General features: G+C 41.3%; 1 protein-coding gene across 2 annotated transcripts in view; it reads left to right on the forward strand.

Annotated features, from left to right (window-relative positions):
• Positions 1 to 18,597, forward strand: part of pacrg (PARK2 co-regulated) — a 119,650-nt gene that overhangs the window by 28,409 nt on the left and 72,644 nt on the right. Inside the window, exon 3 of one of the 2 annotated variants that reach the window (XM_046412393.1) lies at positions 12,796 to 12,976. The exons of the other annotated variant lie outside the window; for it this stretch is intronic. Coding sequence (XP_046268349.1) covers positions 12,796 to 12,976 — 181 coding nt within the window. The remainder of the gene's footprint in view (positions 1 to 12,795; positions 12,977 to 18,597) is intronic. 2 annotated transcript variants of the gene reach the window in all.

Raw genomic sequence — 18,597 nt, forward strand, 5'->3', positions numbered from 1 at the left:
ATACCGTTCTGATTCTCATGCTGTGCAATGTTCCTTTACTTCGTCCTTATGTAGCAAATACATAATAGAAATAAAGCAAAATTTTATCTTCTTGTTAATGTGTTGTAATGTTCTTCTTTTAATTTAGAGATACACAGACATTAGAATTAGTATTACTGGTTTTAATACAGTACTTTGGCATGTGACTTCATGAAAAATTTACATTTGAATACAATATCATATATTCAGCCTTGGCTAACTCTGGCAAAAGTTTGGATTTTGTGCAGACACGGAAGCAGCTGCCCCCTGAGCTGCAGGAAAATAAAGTAGGTTATGGGGATGTAAGATATTTTGCAGCCTTCCCTGATTTTAAGTTCTTAGGCTCTGTTTATCATTTTCTGCCGGACCTGTAAATACTTTAACTGAGCCTGCATTTTGTTCATTATTCTGAAATTCTGTAATATATCCTAGTAGCCTAAATATAGGACAGAAGACATGAAGCAAGAATAAAAATGATCAGATAATAAAGTTGGGCTAAATGAAGTTCAACTAAACAAATGTATTAAAAATCATTAGCACTCTCACACATAGGAAAGGGAAAGAAAACACTGTTTCACCTACGATAACTATGGCAGAAGTGAACTTAAAATAGCTTGACCTTGAAAAATTTGTAGCATATGGACTGACATTATTGCCTCAGAATGGGTGTAGAGTAAATTAGTGTTATTCATAGATTAGAAAATTGCAGCAATTATTGGTGAGCCATCCCTGAAACACATTCCTGATGCTGACGCCAAGAGAGCAACTGCCAACCACACAAGAATCAACCAAAAGGTGAGCAAATTATGTAACCAAAACATAACAGTTCATACATACATACGCACCTAATGTCATCATCAATCAGTCTTAAAAATGATTGCCTGCAAATTGTGTTGGCTTAAACAAGGGGCATAGATACATTATGCAGCTGTATGTGTTCCATGTTGCACTACACAAGAAGCAACACAGAGGTAAGAAGATACACATTGCACCAAAGGAGGACCCGGAGGAGGTCATTGCACATTTAGAAGAACTGAATTAGACCCTGAAAGAAATTATTTCCTGCAGCACTTTCTGACCTAAACCGAGCAAGAAACAGCTATTAGTTTTAAATAAAACTCACCTGAAGATGTAGGATCATCCCATGGCCAAGCTGCATCATATAAAATCAAATTAAATTAGATTCTCAATCAACTTGTCAGTTAGCCTGACATTATTTACAGCAGTGTTGGAAATAGTGAAAATCTGAGCGTGTGTCAAAATTAACTCTAACTAAGTAAAAGTTGATGGTGGACACAGGCATTAAGGAATACACTTTTCAGACAGGGGGAGCAAGGAAGTGATGAGGCAGATTGGTGTGTTTGAGTTTGTATGTACACTGGGTGTGTGTGCTTGACTGTCTGTCTGAGTGATTGAGTGACAGGAATTGATTACAGTATGCAGTAACAGCTAGCCTACATTTTAGTCATCTGTGCTGCAACACCTCAGGGGACAAACCGAATGTGCCTGGCTCTAACTGTTCATATTGCAGTGCCCATATTACGTTATGAGGCGAAATTCATCTCATTGTTTCTCCTCCCATTTACAGGCTTAAGCTGCACATTTGCCGTTGTTAACTGACAAACGTGTCAATGACTAATCTGCCTGGGTGTTCGACCACCACACCTTGTATTGGCTTTGGCGTTTCCTTATCTCGTTTCCAGCCTGTCACTGATAAGAGAGAAGGTAGGGAGGGAGGTGTATGTGTGGAGCAGAGAAAATAAGAAAAAAGCAAAGTAAAAGAGAATGGTGGTTAAAAAACTATATATATATATATAGTGAGTGTTAGACTTAAAGAGAGAGAGAGAGTGTGCATGGTAGCTTGTTGAAAATGCTACAGTGTCATTGGCTTATTTCAGGGGAGCAGATAAACTGTCTCAGTTTTGTCCTCATCTTCTTGGGCCAAAGGCTTTTGTAAAGTCTTGGGAGAAAATACGGTACAATGGGAGCATCCACCCTTCAGCATCTTAAGAATAGTCACTTTTGTTTTGCATTGTGTGTCTGTGTGAATAAAGTGCATGTGCACACACATACACAAGGCACCAGTCTATATTTCTCAGCATAAGGAGGAAGGTTCAGTAATTTGTATTCGGATGGATGAGCAATGGAAGAGGCAAGCCGTGTGGTGCCAGCCATGACTCCAACTTCAATCTGACTCTGCCCTGACCCAGCAGTATTGCTAAATCTGACTTGTTACATGACGAGTGCTCTGGCTCACTTCACCTCGCTGAGACAACCTCTGGCCGCAATCTGGGTGTCTTTGTCAGCTCAGAGCAGCCCGGCCCCCAGAATTGCTGAGGTTGTGGATTTTGCTCTCCTCCCTCACTCAATCTCTGCACACACACACACACTCTCACACACACACATATACAAACACAAACACTTCTTCCCTTCTTCTCATCCACAGATCAGCATTTTTTTCTTTGCTGTCACCCATTCATACTTCCAGGGACCTGAGGCTCTCTCAATGCCAGGGGACAGTCTAGAGAAGGAAAACCCCTAGATCACTTTCTTTCTGGCAATTAGGTGCACAAATACCTCACAGTATCCCACTCAGAGACCTGACAAAGAGAAACTGAAAGGAAAAAAGGAATACAAGAAAAGAATGACAAGAAAGAGGAGCAAGCAGATGAGAAAGAAAGAGAATAAAACATACACACACAAGAGCTTGATTAAGTGGTCTTTTAAATGCGCGAGTGGTTAGCAATTCAGCAGCTCTTTAGTCTCGGGAGGACCTGTCTCAATTACCCTAATGAGTCAGAGTGACTCTGTCTTAGGAAGGGTATGGGAGACAAGGAACCGTGCAAGGCCATACAGAAGAGTAGGAAAAGCTGGAGGAGCAAGGGTCTTAAAGTGTGTGTGTGTGTGTGTGTGTGTGTGTGTGTGTGAGCAAGAGAGACATGCAAGATGTGGATGCCCTGTGAAGTTAAATGGAGCGTGCTGGTTTCCCAATGAGCCAGTTTTAGCTGGTGGTCTGACTCACAGTGACCTCCCACTGTGCACATCACTTTCTCATCTGGGCTGTCAGTGAATGGCAGTTAACCTCAGTGTGCCCTGAACCTTGGCCTTGTCTGAAACCAATACATATCTTCAATAAAAGTCTAGCATGGAGAAGGCTCATGTCATGATATGCAGGCCTACCTCTATTCATATCCTGCCTTCTAAAAACAGAATTAATTCTTGCTTATGTGACCAGGAAAGTCTCAGTGTTGTTATGACTCACAAGACAAAAATTGTGTGGAAATTTGCTGTTCGAAATGTCATAATTTTTCTGGTACAATGCGGTTGGCTCTCTGCTTCCTGACGCAGGGTAATGGAACCAGCCTCTGTGCTCTTTATTAACCTTTCCCTCAACAAACGTACAAACATGTCACAAACTACACTGTTGTGGAAGCTATCAGCACAGTGCCATCACCATTACCCTCATGTATCTAGCATTCCCCTTCACATGACATTCCATTAGCCATTCAACACACAGCCACTCAATGCCCTGTGGCCTCTCAGGAATACATGTCAGTGTAAGAGTACAGTTACTGTGTGTTATACAACCCTTCTCTATATTCAGAGGTGAAAGAAGTACTCACATCTTGTACTTAACAATAAGTAGAAATACTACAGTGTAGTTACTCTAGAAGTAGAAGTTACGCAACTGAATTTTCTGTCTCCAGCTAGCCAGTGTTTTTTGCCTCTGTAAGCAGATGGGCCAAAGGAGGTCACTGTCAGAGCTACATAATTATGCTCCTTCCACAATGTTGGTCTATCTGTTGTCTTGTCTCTTTCTTTGTCCTTCTGTCAGTCTAACGCTTTTTGCTTTAGAGCAAGATGTCTTCTGGCCAGACTCTCCTGCGTCTTGGTATCTGATGACCCCATTTTTCTACCATTGGTAATAGGTCAACATTTCCTTGTTTGTCTATGACAAAATAATGCAGACGTAACAAAAAATGCTGTATTTCCACAAAATATGCTGCAGACATTTGCATGGCCACTTGCAAACAACATAATTCACGTGATTGTATGATAAGGCAGCTGCACCATTCTTAAACTAAAATTTTAACATGCAAATTTAAGTAATAGGCTAATTGTTTTGTCATGTCTTGTATAAGTTAACTTTTCTTGCCCTCTCTAGGAATAGCTAAATTCTCCCCAGTAAATTGCCTGTTGTACTCAACTTTAAACTTTTAGTCCTATTTTCTCAACCTTTGTTTTTATCCTTGTATTTTGTGCTACTGGACAAGATGTTATTGTGGGGGCCAAAGCCCTCACTGATAGCCATGTCACCTTTCACTTTCAATTGCTGCAAAACAACTGAAATCATTTGTCATTCTTTCTGGGCCACTGAGTGAAATATGACTCATAGGCCTCAGAAATGCTGAAATTGAAAAAGCACATTGGCACACTGTGCCTTTGTCTCAAATCTCCTCTCTCTCCTTCTTTTTTCCTCTACACTGTCAGTCATGCACAAGAAATGACTTCCATTTAGACAGTCCTAACAGTCTCTCTTAATGGCTCTTTGTGATCGAAGTTATTTATGGCAAGATTAATGTTAATCTGTCAGTCTGGGGGAAAAATCTGCCCGTGAAATGGACATTCTGAAAGTCCCTGTTGCTGACTACCAGAATGCTCTCTTTTCTTATAAAGAAAATGAAGAAAAGTTGTACGCCAAGGCCAGGGATGATTTAGCTCATTGCCATTAAGTTGGAGTTTGAATTGCAATACATCTGGCAGAGCTTGGCTTTAGGTGCGAAAAAGTCAATAGCCAAGAGTGCCGCGTCTCCCTTGTCAGCCCTGACAGAAGACCAACGACCAGCCAGGCTGCCATTTGTCTTCCTGAGTGAGATTTCTAATAACCGTAATGGCTATGGCAATAAATTACCACCAGCCTGTCACAGAGAACATAGTGCAGCATTTAAATCTAACAAAGAGCCCCCATCCCCCCTCCCTGTTTTACTCTGATTTTATTCTTAAAACTTAGTAACTCCCTCATTCCCCTGAGGAGCACTTTAAGCTAATAGTGAATAGCCAAACCCCATTGCAGAGCTCAAGTATATCACATCCTAACTGGACAGAAAATCCTTGGCTCTCCTCTTTCCCCAACAATAGAATAGAATATTTAGCACTTCCCTGATAGATTTTTTTACTATAAAGCAGTTCATGTTATATTACCAGCTAACTGTTTGAATTATGAAGGAATGTCGCTAACTACATTGGTCACCTGTCTGCTGGACTTGCACTTAAGTGAGCTAACAAATTAAGGCTGAAAGCTGATTGGAATGAGATGCCATCTTACCCTTGACCTCATCATCATGTGCCCTCACACAAGCTAGTGTTTTTCCATCCCCCTCCCATGGAGTTGACTGCAGCCCCTCTGTGAGATGAGCGTGCTCAGTAATTGGAGCAGTGGGAGGCGATTTGTTCCCGTCCTTCCCTTCAGTAGCAGCAGTTTGCCGGTGGGCAGCTGATGGAGCCATGCCATCTTGTCATTTGTCAGACAGGGTGCAATTTCCCAGTCATCTGTTTCCATCCATAACTGAAGTTGAGGAAGAAAATGGTGAATGATGGAGATGTAAGTATGGCTTCTCATAGTGTAAGCGTTTACTCGTGGTAACAGCAAGCCAGACTCATACACTCTTACCCTTGTGGCAAATACCACAGCACTGCGCTCACAGCCTTCAAATGCACACTATTTACAAGTGACGCATTTCTCACCAATGTGGGGCTCTGCTGATTTTGTTAGCAGACCTGTGATGTACCGATGGATACTGTGCCCCTGGAAGGGCGTGTCACCTTGAAATGACAGCTGCCTAACACGAAAGATTTGCCCCTGAGCAACAGGCGAAAAAATTCCAGTCATTTTTGCCCCAACCTCTGTTACTATAGCTCCCTGCGGCAACATGTATGTTTAAGCTTCTATTTCCACATGTTGCTGTTACTGACCTGAAAAAAAGGGCACAGGACACCCTCTAATGGTTCATGCATTTAACTTTAAAATACGTCTGCTTTGGTGTTGTGTTCTTCACAATGAGCCATGTATTGAGAGCCGTGGTTTAAAACAAAGTAACCTGCTTCATTAGCAATCAAGGCTCTTCTTAGCGAGGTGCCATAAAACAAAGAAACCCCGCAGCGTGCAGCTGTACAGCATGATAAGCATGCAAACTCTGCCTCCCAAACTTGGCCGATCACACATTTCCATCTATCCATTTACCAAAACCAATTATGTTTTTCAATCCAAATGTGCACCTGATACCTCCCCATCCCCCCATCAGCCTGATGCAGCAGGGACAGAGGAATTCTAAAGAAGAGCAATGGGTGGCATGGGCAGTGCTCTTCTGAATGTGGGGAATGACGAACTGTGTTATTTGTAATCACAAATTGATGTTCTTTGTAGCCATGTTTTGGTGTGATCTGTGGATTGGGAGAAGCAGGCGTCATGCGAGGCAAGGCAGCTGCTCTGCTTTTCTTCCCTCCCTGCAGTAAAGGGTTTCCTTTCAAAGGATCCAAATGCATCCCCTTTCAGCTGGGCAAAATGGAGTCACTGTAGTTCATTTGAGACTTCAGATAAGACTGGACAGGTGTTAGGATGTCAGTTGAGCTTTCACACAAATATCTTTTATTCTCCCTTTGTCTGGAATTAGGAACCATATAAATTAGCTTCTTTTTTGTGTTTTCCGTTTCATTTTTTTTTGTTTTTTTCCCCATCTTGACTCAATTCAGTGGCTACTATTCTTTTAATATTTTATGTTTGTTCTCTGAAGTACACCTGGCTCTGGATGAGTAGTTTGTCTTAAGGTATTTCTTGAAACATTTTTTTTTTCATTCTAATTGAAGGCTATACTGAGAGTAGCTGTCTCAGTGAAAACAATTACAGATAAAGGAAACATGCTATTTTAGATGTTTATCAAATTTAATTACCATCATCAAGAGAAATTCATAGTCACTGTTAATTTATTTCCCCTGGTTCTGTTCCTGTGTTGTGCCTGTTGTCAAAATATATTTAAATATTATTGCGTTGATTTGCTTTGCATGCTGTTAAAACTGTTGAAGGGACAAAGAAGAACGGTTTGCCTTTTCATACTTATTGTCCAAACTGTTTGCTCATCAACAAACAAAGCTGCCTCTTTTCCAGTAATATGCCACAGTGTTAGAGCGGCACCGACTGCTGAATGACCACTGTACAACGATATTGCTTAAATGGCCTCATGGTGTTGCAGTGGGCAATAAATGCTTAAATGTGTCTTGATCCTGAACTCATAACTCATTTTTAGCTGCAGTCATAAAGATGTGTTCAACCTCTGATTGTAAAAAAAAAAAAGAAGAAAAAAAGTTGATAATATTACATGAAAGCAATGAATATTTAGCTTAGAAAGTTATAGTACGTAGGGGGGTGTGTTTTATACTGAGCGCCAGCATGAACTGTGATATCAGTGAATTACACATTACACATTTATGGATACATAGGTGCTACATATTGTTACTGCATTGCATGAAAGTCATGTTACTAACAGATGAAGTAATTGAACAGCCAAAGTGAACCTAATTTCAGAATGCACCGCCAGTGAGGATGAGGGACTGTTAGAGAGTTCATCTGTGGAAGGGCCAGGGTTTGAAAGGAAAGGCAGTGCCTGTTACTACCGAAGCTATAACGATGCACTGTGTGCGACCCCCAGACAAGATTGATCAATAAGTCACTGCAATGAAGTGGCACATCGATTACACCAATGGCAGGGCATTTACAGGTTTAATCTGTATAATGAGTGTAACCTTTTTCTTTCAGCCACCTGCTTTATGCCTGGCATGAACCTGTCCAAGGCCAGCAGGGACCACATATGGGGTGGGAGTAAGATAAGATGAATGCCTGTGTGCAAGTATGCTGTGGGGGATGGGGAGAATGATGATGATGCTGCAGAAAACATAAGAGTGGAAAAGGCGACAAGACAGGAAGTGGAGAGAAGAGAGGAGAAGAGAGTGGTTTATGTGACACCCCGGCCTGTGCTTGTGTCACAGCTGTAGGTAAGACAGCGGTGCAGGGGGGGAGGATCATCACCACCATGCATTCGTATGCAGTGTAGGGAGGCCACCAATGATTAATGTGTGTCATGGGTAACTCGAGGCTCTGCAGTCTCTTTAGCATTTATAGGGTGTCCTCCTCTTCTTGCCTTCACAATACGTCCCAAGCATGAACAGCTTCTTCTGCTCTGTTCTTACATCCTGTTGTAGTAGAAGCAGCTTCCTGTCTTAGCCAGCAGTGATATATGTTACACATATTAACTAGTTTGTACAGGTCTTGTTTCTTTTAGCTATAGAGTAAATGAAATACTTTCCATTCCATTAATCATCACTGGGGATATAAATCACCAGTTTCACTTTTTAACGACAATGTAAAATTCATGTCAATAAGTTGAGGTTCGCAGACAAAGCAGTTGTTTTTCATCAGCATTATAAGCTCAAGCCTATGGCATTTTACATTGCATAAATTAGCCTAGTGGCTATGGAACTTTTCCTGAGATGTTCCTTATAGCATAACAAATATGTATGTATGGTTTTATATTTTACTTTTTTTGCTCACCTTTGGGTTAAGTCAGTGCGTCTCTCGACAGAACGTCACAGTTGAAATACTGCCTACCTGCACATTTTTCTATATGATTTTGTTGAAATAGAGCAGCTAATACGGTCGTTGCAAGAGTCAGTGGACTGCCAAGTGAGATGCCTCCTGATCTCGTAATGAACTCTTTTCTCTAAAAATCCTAACACTCTTGATTTATTCCTAAGTGGCAAGTGAATATCCTCATCATTTTTTTTTTTTTCATTTTTGCCTGGCACTAGCATCGTTTGAATGTTTAGGATGGAGACACTTGGGCCGTAATGGTGGCACAGACATTACCATTACCATTTCAAAATAAAGGTTTATCTTAAAGATGATGATATGGATTGGTGTTTTCACTTTGTATCACAATATTGAATTGTTGATGTATCTTAATGAACTGATGTATCAACTGAGATCAATGGATTGGTACACCTCTATTTACTACTTTACTTACCCGTAATTCTTTTTATTCCTCTTTTGCAACATAACACAATTAACTGCCAAATAACCTACACGCTTATCAGTGAAACACAGACTTGGTAAGGACTCTTTGAAGCTGAATGTGCTTTTTAGAAACGGTTTGCTCACTTGTGCAACATCTCTGCATCAAGCCTTCTTTGCACATCTGATTTGGGAGAAAATTCCATAGCAAACAGGTAAAATGATTGATCACAAGCCTTCATCACATTCATTAACTGCTAACTGATCATCATTATGCTGTGAGAGGTGTGCTTAAGAACATCCTTATTTCAACAGATTTAAGATTTCACTGTTGATATGTTTATTTTTTTACCTAAATAAATCAAAACCATATTATTATCAAGCCAGCTTTCAGTGGTGTTTTTTTCTTTCTTTTCTTTTTTTTCTGTTTTTTAACATGTGGTTCCTGTTACTCTGTTATTTTTCCTACCTGGACATCTTTACATAGGCACAGTGAAGATCATAGTATAGTAGGCTTATGAATGATCCTTTGACAGTGGTTCTGCATAATTCTTGTCCTTGCTTACTTGCATATGATATTACAATAAACTAAAATTTGTGTATGTCAGTCATATTAGGACCATTAGGGACTCTAAATGGAGTGTAGAATGTAGTGACCAGGTCGTACCGCTGTCTCTGTCTCTCTCTTCTGCTCCTGCTCTGTTGCAAAGAGCTGCAGGTCTCTATGTCTGTTTGATCAGCCTATTTGACACACACAGACGTGAGGCAAAGAGCAGTGTATTCACTGTGTATTCACAAAATCAGGAGGGTTTTGCGGAGCTATGGGTATGTGTTTATTTGTACTTTAAAATGTAACCGCTGTGAAACAATCATAAAATAGTGCTTTATTGCTCTGATTTATTGCTTCTCGCTAAAGGCTCTTCATTCACTCTCTAGCTCGCAAGGCCTCTGCTCTCTCTTGACCGTTGAGATGGTGAGAAGGGCCCGCCTTTAAATGGTTAACAGCAGTTCACAAATCCTGCAAGTTTTGCCTTTAAATTTAATGATAATAAATTACTACAGTTTAGCCATGACAAAAAATAACAATGGTAGAGCTGCTTGTGTGAAATTGTACTCTTTATTGCATTGATTTTAGTTGGCATATGTTCCTTAATTGTGTTTGGTTCAGGTTTTTGAGTGACAGTTTGGTTTCTAATGTACCACAGAGAATGTTAGATACTGTTTAAACATTTATTTTGGTGGAAAAAAACATGCCCCAGAAAATTAAAGAAGCAGACTTTGGCAAACACTCTCTCTTGTATCATCTTAGCTCTCACTATTCCCAGTGTGTGGAAATATTACAATGTGATGAATTAAAAATAAACTGATTGAATGTAAAAAATATTTTAAAATATGTATGAAACCTTATCAACAATAAGTGACCCAGCTGGCTCCAGAGTTTATGTTTGTGCCTTTTGGAAGTGAATGTGAGTGTGTAGGCCTCATAAGATTAAATATCTTTAATCTTGGTACAGTCATATAGATTAAACATGTCCAACAGAACTATCATAAAAAGGCATGCATATAAAAAATAACCAAAAACAGAAATCAGCCTGGAATTATCCTTTAAATGATTAGGCCTCTAAAAGTCTGTCTGCTGAAGAAGTCACAGCATGGTAAATGTTCTTTCCTGTGGATGGCTGCAGAAAATATCTCTGGGGCACAAAGTGCTGTGAGCGTGTTGTCAAGGGAATATTACTGCAGGGTTATGATGTGTTTTTATTCTGTCAGTCTCATCCCCAAGGGCAGGAGGAGGCCCTCTCACAACTGTGCTGCCTGCTGGTTCACTTCGCCAGAAATGCTTCGACATATACGACGCAGTAGACGAACAGGCACAAACAAGAACAGACACAGGCATGCAGATACACACAGATATCAAGATACAAACACACACACACACACACACGCACACCGTCACCTTCAGAAAGTTGACTGCTTGCAGCCGGAGCCAAGTTAAATGCTGCTTTGCCAGTCCATCTCCGCGTCCCCTCCCTCCCTGCTCTCCTCCCCTCTCCTCATCTCTTTGACTCCCAAGGACAAGGAGACCCACTGTACAATGGGACACCATTTATCACCACAGGAACAATTACTGGAGACATTTCATTGTCAGAAAATTTCAAGCCAATTCTTCCCTCATCTCTCTCTCTTTATCTTCCTCCTCCTGCTCTCTCCCTCTGTGTGTCTTTCTTGCCCTGCTGCCATCCCTTCCTTTTTCTCCTTTCCCCTACTCTTTGCATGGCTCCCAATAAGCTCGATTGCAGGTCAGGCTCCTATTAGCCCTTACTATGATTACAGCACAGTGGTGGTGGATCATTATATTCTATCTTATCTGAAGGCTCTGAGATACTTTTCTCCCTCTATTTCTAACAATGGAATCTTTCTTTTCCCATGGAAAGGCATGGAAAATTGCCTGTGATGCTGTCTTTCCGGTCCTGTGAAGCCTTTTAACATGGCATGATGTGAAGGGGAAGGAAGAGAGTCTGTATTCCAGTCTCTGTTTGATCACACATGCAGGCCTAGACTCAGAAAAGAAAAGAACAGCAGAGAAAGGAGGGATTTATCAGATATGTTATGTTTTGCTTGTGCTCTTTCACTCCACAGTTTTGGTTTGAGTTGAGTTTAATGTCTGCTCTACCACTAAATTTGCATCACCAACTGAAACAGTCGTAATCTTTTCCCCCTTGGCCCTAAACCAGCAATTCTGAAAATACTCCATTTAGCTCTTGGCGTACTGATTTTTGCGTTACCTCTATGCTCCTTCAACTGATTTACAAACATGCAACACATTATCATCCTAGGTCACCAGATACCGATACGTTGTCTCATCTAGATGTACAAGGTACCCTTTAGCATCCACAAAACCACATGATTAATATGAGAAGGCAATTTGGTTAAGTTTAGCAATAAAAACTACATGGTCAAGTTTAGGAAAACATGATGTGTACGTGTTTCACATGGGATGCAAACGCCTGGTGAAAATCAGATGCGTGATCAAACCCGACTGACGTCCACCACACTTGAAATTTGATTGTCTGTTAGTGACGCATATGTGTTTGCATTGCTACATTAAAGCTCAGCATGCCTCATCCAGATGCACACGTGTACCTATTGTCTCAGTCAGATGCCGAGAGATGTGCCGGCATGTGACTACTACTGGAATATAAGTAATATTTGGCTGTTATAAAGCAGTGAAATTTATGTTAGCTGATTCAATCACGGGTAAAGCGGCATCTCAGTTTGCCTATGTGGTATCCTCGTGTCAAATGTGCTTTGTGATAATGTGATTTATCCGCAAGTGCTGATATGATCACTATTAGATTGTTTTTAATGACTAGTGACATTTAAAAAGTGCTTGTGTCTGTGCTTAGGCAAATTCCCTCTCCCCAGTACAATACTGTGTTCTGCCTGTGGTGATAACAGCAGGTTTGAGTCAGTTATGGAGCCATGTATTGAGTATGTATCTGTCCATTTGTGTCACCAGAGCAAGCTGGTAGGAAGACCCCCGAGGCAATGCCTGAGGGCTGATCTGATGCTATGTGTCCTTCTTGTATGTATTACTTACATAATTTAGTATTTGGAGCCAACTCTGTATTGTAGTGTTACTGGCAAGTTGACATATTTGTAATAAAATGTGTCAATATAAAACATTTAATTTGTGTTTTTCCTCTTATTTGCAGGAGTTCCTTAGCATCCTGCTCTTCTGTGTTTGGGAAACAGGCTTCGTACAGATTAATTTGTAAGCTATGTGCATGTAAAAGCATCTTTTTGGTGTGCTCCGCTCCTGGTACCGTACGTGTAAAGGTTTGCCAAAGGGATGAAGAGAGGATGGACACAGGAAAAAGAGGAGAGGCAGGAAAAGTAAGGTGATGCTGAGAAAGAGTGGAATGTGTGACACAGTTGACAGATACCGAGAGGAATACTATGCATATGCAGCCACAGGCTGTCTGTTGGGTTTTTTTTTGTTTGGAGAGGGTCACTTAGCTCTCAGAGTCACAGCTGGTTTCAGCAGCAGCCAGACACCCTGGGGAGCTCCCAGACATTCCTATGGGTCTGTCTCTGTAATAACTCTGTACTGACATGGGTTAAAAGGGCCCGAGAGATAGGGGGAGTTATAGATGTGGCATGCCTGTACAAGTGATTGGAGATAGAACTGACTGTCTGTCTGGTGTTTACACTGAAGAAAAAGATAGAAAACAGAATTGAGTACAGGCTGTTGCATTCAATGCTGCTTGTTATACTTTAAGCATAGAGCCCACCATACTTAAACTAAGGTGGAAATTTCTAGTACTATTCAGTGAAACTACCTTAACCTTTAGGCCGATTTAATACAAAGTTGCCAGACAGTTTAGGCTTTGGATTTTGTTGGGGTATTGTCTTCATCGCAGCTCTCTTAATTTCCATCTCAGCAACTGAATCCAAGAATAGGCACAACCCACAGACAATCCATACAGAGTTTAATATCACTGAGTGGGCTAGAACAATGATTTAGAACCACTAAATAGATGCTCCACATAATCAACTTTGCATATTTGATGTGAGGCGCTCTCCAGAGTGGGCTGGCTTTCAAATGTAAATTTTGCCTGCAAACTTAAATCATTTAGTGCATTTTACTTTAAATGTATCTTTGACAACATTAAATCACAAGGTTGCTGCATCCATTAGCAAATTGGCTCTGCAGTAGATGGATGAATAAAGGGAGAGAGAGGCAGAGCGAGAGTGTGCGGCAGCAGTCTTTTATAATCAACGGTAACAGTTTCAGAGCTGTAGTAGCCAGACGCTGCGGCACACGGGCACCCATAAACCTTTGGTCATATACATCACAACAACAGGCCCATTGATTGGCTGGCCAGGACAGCAGGTCGGAGGCACCGGCTCTAAGTGATGCATGCCACAATCAGCTTTGAAGGGCCTCCGTTCTTTCTGTGGCCCTGTCACCCTCACGGCCCTGTCTGCGTGTCCATGAGACGCCCACAACGGATCTTTCAATGTGTGTCCTTCATGCCTCTCAGTTTGCAGCGCACCCTTGCTGTCTGCCTCTGCTCTCCATTTCATCCCCATTCTGTCAGTCTCTCTCATATACACTCACACACAAATGCGCACACACACACACACACACACACACACATACACTTACTTTTTAAGACCCTGGTCTTGTCTTTTCCCTTTTTCTTTTCGAGAGTTTTATTGTATTTGGATAAGTGCAGGCTACAGTATGTCCACCCTTTTCAGAAACATGTATTAGACAGAGTAGCCGGTGCTTTCATGAGTACAAAGACAGAGACAAGAGGAGGAGAAATGGGGCCAATTAGAGGCCTGAAGCTAGCACTGTCTTCTGATATTGCTGGTCTGGGCCAGAGTACCCAGTGCGTGTGTGTGTGTGTGTGTGTGTGTGTGTATGTGTGTGTGCATGTGTATGTGTAGGTGGATTAGATGCAGGTTCTGTATGGGAGGTGATGAGTGAAGAAGAAAGACCAGGAAATCCATTATTTCTATTTTGGTGTCCAACATTACTGGAAGCTGGCTGAAATATGAATTATGGAAATGACTGTAGGGGTGTTCTAGCCCAAAGGCTTCACTTCAGAACCCTCTTTTCCTCTAGTGATTACATATGATACCACAAGGGGAATTCTGGGAAGTTTGTGTGTGTCTCTGTGACTATGCCAAAAATATTACTTAGACACTTAGCACAATAGTCTTCCATTGTTTAGCTGTGTTTTATGTTAAAAATGTCAAAGATTCTGAGTGGATGTTGTCTGCTTAGTCCACCTTTTCCAAATGCACCAGAAGCTTGTACTTGTTACTTGTTATTATATCTTGGACAATGTCACTGTGGTATGACGATGTGAAAGAGTCAAGAGAAAGCAGTGTAGGAGCTCATACTGTTGGCCTTTTTTTCACATTATAGCACTGGATTGCCCAACTCCTATATTCAGTATGATCAAAGTTTGCAGATCAAACCACTCAACTGACAGACAAGTGCGTTACCTATCCTCGGGCTTCAGGAAATGTGTCTCAAACCTTGCAATTACTTATCTGTGATGCAAGAAAAATTTCCAATCTCTCACTAGAGAGTCGTTAAAGGGGTTGACCAACGATATTTTCCAGCTTGGTTTCGAGTGGAGAAGCTTGTGTGCTTTTACAGCTCTTTGTTGACTTGTTCCTGCATCCTGTATCTTTACAGCCCTAACCACATCCATGCTAATTAACAGGACAATAAACATGCTGGCTCCCTTTAACTGTGGCGGCCACTGCATATTTCCCCAGACAGTGTCTGACTGGTAGATAGCGCCTCTCTCTACTGCACAGTATGTTAATCAGCCTCCTTTATCTCAAACTCTCCATCTTCTCTCTCTGTCTTCAAAGTCAAGTAGGAGACCTTCTTCCTTCCCGTCCCCAGGCCCTGCCCTATCTCCATCTGCAGGTAGCTTAATCTATCTTCACTGGAGGGCTTTGCCACATCACTCGGGTGCTCGCCAACCAATTACTATCCATTTCAAGTGGACGGCTCATCAGGTTGGTGTCACGAAGGAAAAATACCCACGTCCTCTTGACCTTTTGATTGTCCTGATGCATCAAGTACTAAGGCAAACAAGAGAAGCGGTGAGTGAGTCTGTCAGGCTTAGGGTGACTAACTCATCATTATCAGCCAAAGGAGTGGAACCGTGTAGCCATCCTTAAAATCTGTGCTCAAAGTGCAAGGGAGTGTGGCACAGCTCTGACAACACTTTGGGCTTTATGTGGCGTGGAACCTCTTTATTTTGGAGGGGAGTGAAAGGCAGTAATCCGACCTGCAGATAATAAGACCCCATGTCATAAATCCTCTCAGAAAACTAAGGCAGTTAGGTTCATATTTGCTCATTCTATCAGGGCACGCACTGTTTGCTGCTCAGAAGGATTGTCTCAATTCTTTTCCTTTTTTTTTTTTTCTGGTTATAAGACTGAAAATCATAGTCAAACTCTTTAAATATCAGCTGGCCTCATATACACAGAAGAGACACCCACCCAGCTTTCAAAGTAGGGTGGACACTGTACAGAGACTGAACAGAGACTATCCCTTAGAGAATGAGAGTCAGGAGCATTATCATAAGCAACTGTCAAATTTTGTCTTTGCAATGTTAAGTAGAAAGAATAAAGAGCAAACCATGATTTAATTAAGGCTAGACTAAGGGCACAGGAGAAAAAAAAAGAAACAGAAAAAAAAAAAGGAAGTTAATAAAGTAACGTAGAGTATGTGTGTTTTGTTATTGTCGGGCCAGTTGCAGAATTAATTTTTTACCTTTGGGCAGTTAGAGCAGCGGTGGGCGATGTGTGTGCCCAGCTGCTGGTCTAAGAAAGGCAGTAGTTAGGCATGCCAATCTGGTGGCCTCTTTCAGCCTGCCAGTATGTCCAGCTCTTCAGGGCTCCCTGTGAGCCCCTTCTGTCTTGCTGTGCACTGGCAGAAGAGCTAATTAAAACAGAGCTAAATTAACAACACATTCACAGGCGGGCCTGCCTTGCCTGTTTGTCTCCTTCCTCTCTGCTTTTTTTTTTCCTCTGTACCTCAGCGCACACACAAGCACACGTAAACAGACACTCCTCCCTTTCCTCATCACCTTATATCTCACTGAGGCTGCCTACTGTGGGAACATGTGTTTACCTTAAAGGGTTTTATGGCAATTACACTCCTGTGCTCTCTCTGCCTGTTTTGTTTCCATTTATGTGTTTATTTAATTGGCATTCAGTGTGCTGTAATTCTATTAGTTCCTGAAAAGGTCAGGGTCATAGGGGATTGGCTTCTGGCAGACTGGCTTGTGAAACACATAACACTCAAACCGTTCCATACATACGGAGAGATAATTAAAATGGCGCCCATTGTAGAACCTACTTGGCAACCTTTTAGCAAGACAATTAAAAACGCAAAACCCAGCAATACTAAGAGGAGGTTCTAGATTTTAATCAATTTTGCAATATATAGTTAGAATATAAATGTTAGTTCCCACTGTATGCACAGCACAGAACATCAGAGTTAGTTTTTCTTTCTTTTTTCCTTCTTTGTCTTTTTGTATCAAACAGCACCATAGCTGAATTAAAGATTATTAAACACCATTACATAACAGAATGCTTGGACACTTTCAGAGACAGTTTTCAATTATGATATTTTCCTCTGAACACCACCAGTCATATTTGCAGCTACTGTCTCTTTTTTCTTGGTAACTGCATTATCCTGAGATAACAATACATTTAACTGTTGGATGGTAATAACTGGCTGCTGTATTGAGTATGAGTCACTGGAAAAAAAAGGCCATAATGCTGTCAGTAGCTGTAAATCTCTCTGAGATTGTGTGCAGTGAAGCACCTTTCTGCTGTCAGGTCATTGTCCAAATTACCTAGGAATTCTGAAGTATTTAAATTTTAAACCTCCATAAAGTGGCCTACATGGCCCCGGCTGCATTTGTTAATAATGAATGAAGACGAACAGATCAGCATGTGTAATGGGAACTTGGCTGGAGACATGGCATGAGCTGACTGGGTATCTTAGACTATCTGTCAGCATGTCTGCTGACCCTGATGAGCAGTTATTAAAATTGTGCAAGAAGAGATACAGACACTTGATGGAGCCAAGACATGACAAGCTTTCAGTGTGTTTGTGTAGCTACAGTCGTGTTAAAGCTCTAGCACAAAAGACCCACACCATTAACACATGCAGATAATGATATAATTGTCAAACTGTAAGTGGTGTAATCTGAAGAGGTACTGTGGACATTTTATTTTCAGTTCATGGTTTAGAAATATTCACATGCATGCACATGCATGTTGTATTATGACAGCACAGCTTTGCAGAGCAAATGCAGACCGTCAGTACAGGAGAATAATAAAAAGCGATGCACTGACAACTGATGGACCATATTTCACTATATCCCATCACAGCAATATTCCGCTTTTAACAAGTCAACAGTAGTTGTTTGATGGATATTTTTTGTATTCATTTGTTTATTTTTTCAATATATGAAATGTTTTAAATAATAAGTAAATGTTTTTTTGCAGCCCTGCTACCTTTGGTACATTTTTACTGACTTTTTTTTATTCGCTCCATCATCCACCTCACTCTCTGCGGATGGCGCTGATTATGGTTAATTATGTTGATGAATGGCAGTGCTGAGGGTGCTCCATCAGCATTTCATAATCTGTCTTCTCTCTCTCCCTGTTCTTTATCACGACTAAGCTGAGACAGCGTGCAGGACGGTGCTCATGGTGATGCTGCTCGAATACTCATACATGTCAGACTTGAACTCTGACTCGGACAGACTCTTACAAGTCATGTATCGCTGCTGGGCGCTGAGAGAGCACAGTTTTTGTAGCTGTTCGATGGCAAGTGTTTGGAGATTCACTGAAATGGAAGTAAAGGCCTATTTGTGCCCGTGCTATTCTGCATATTGGTTAACGTCTACAATTTAGACAAGGACCTGCAGTACTCCTCTTGTTTGACCACTAATGTAGCA

Source organism: Scatophagus argus, chromosome 15 (genome assembly GCF_020382885.2).
Source record: "Scatophagus argus isolate fScaArg1 chromosome 15, fScaArg1.pri, whole genome shotgun sequence".
NCBI classification, from domain to species: domain Eukaryota; kingdom Metazoa; phylum Chordata; class Actinopteri; family Scatophagidae; genus Scatophagus; species Scatophagus argus.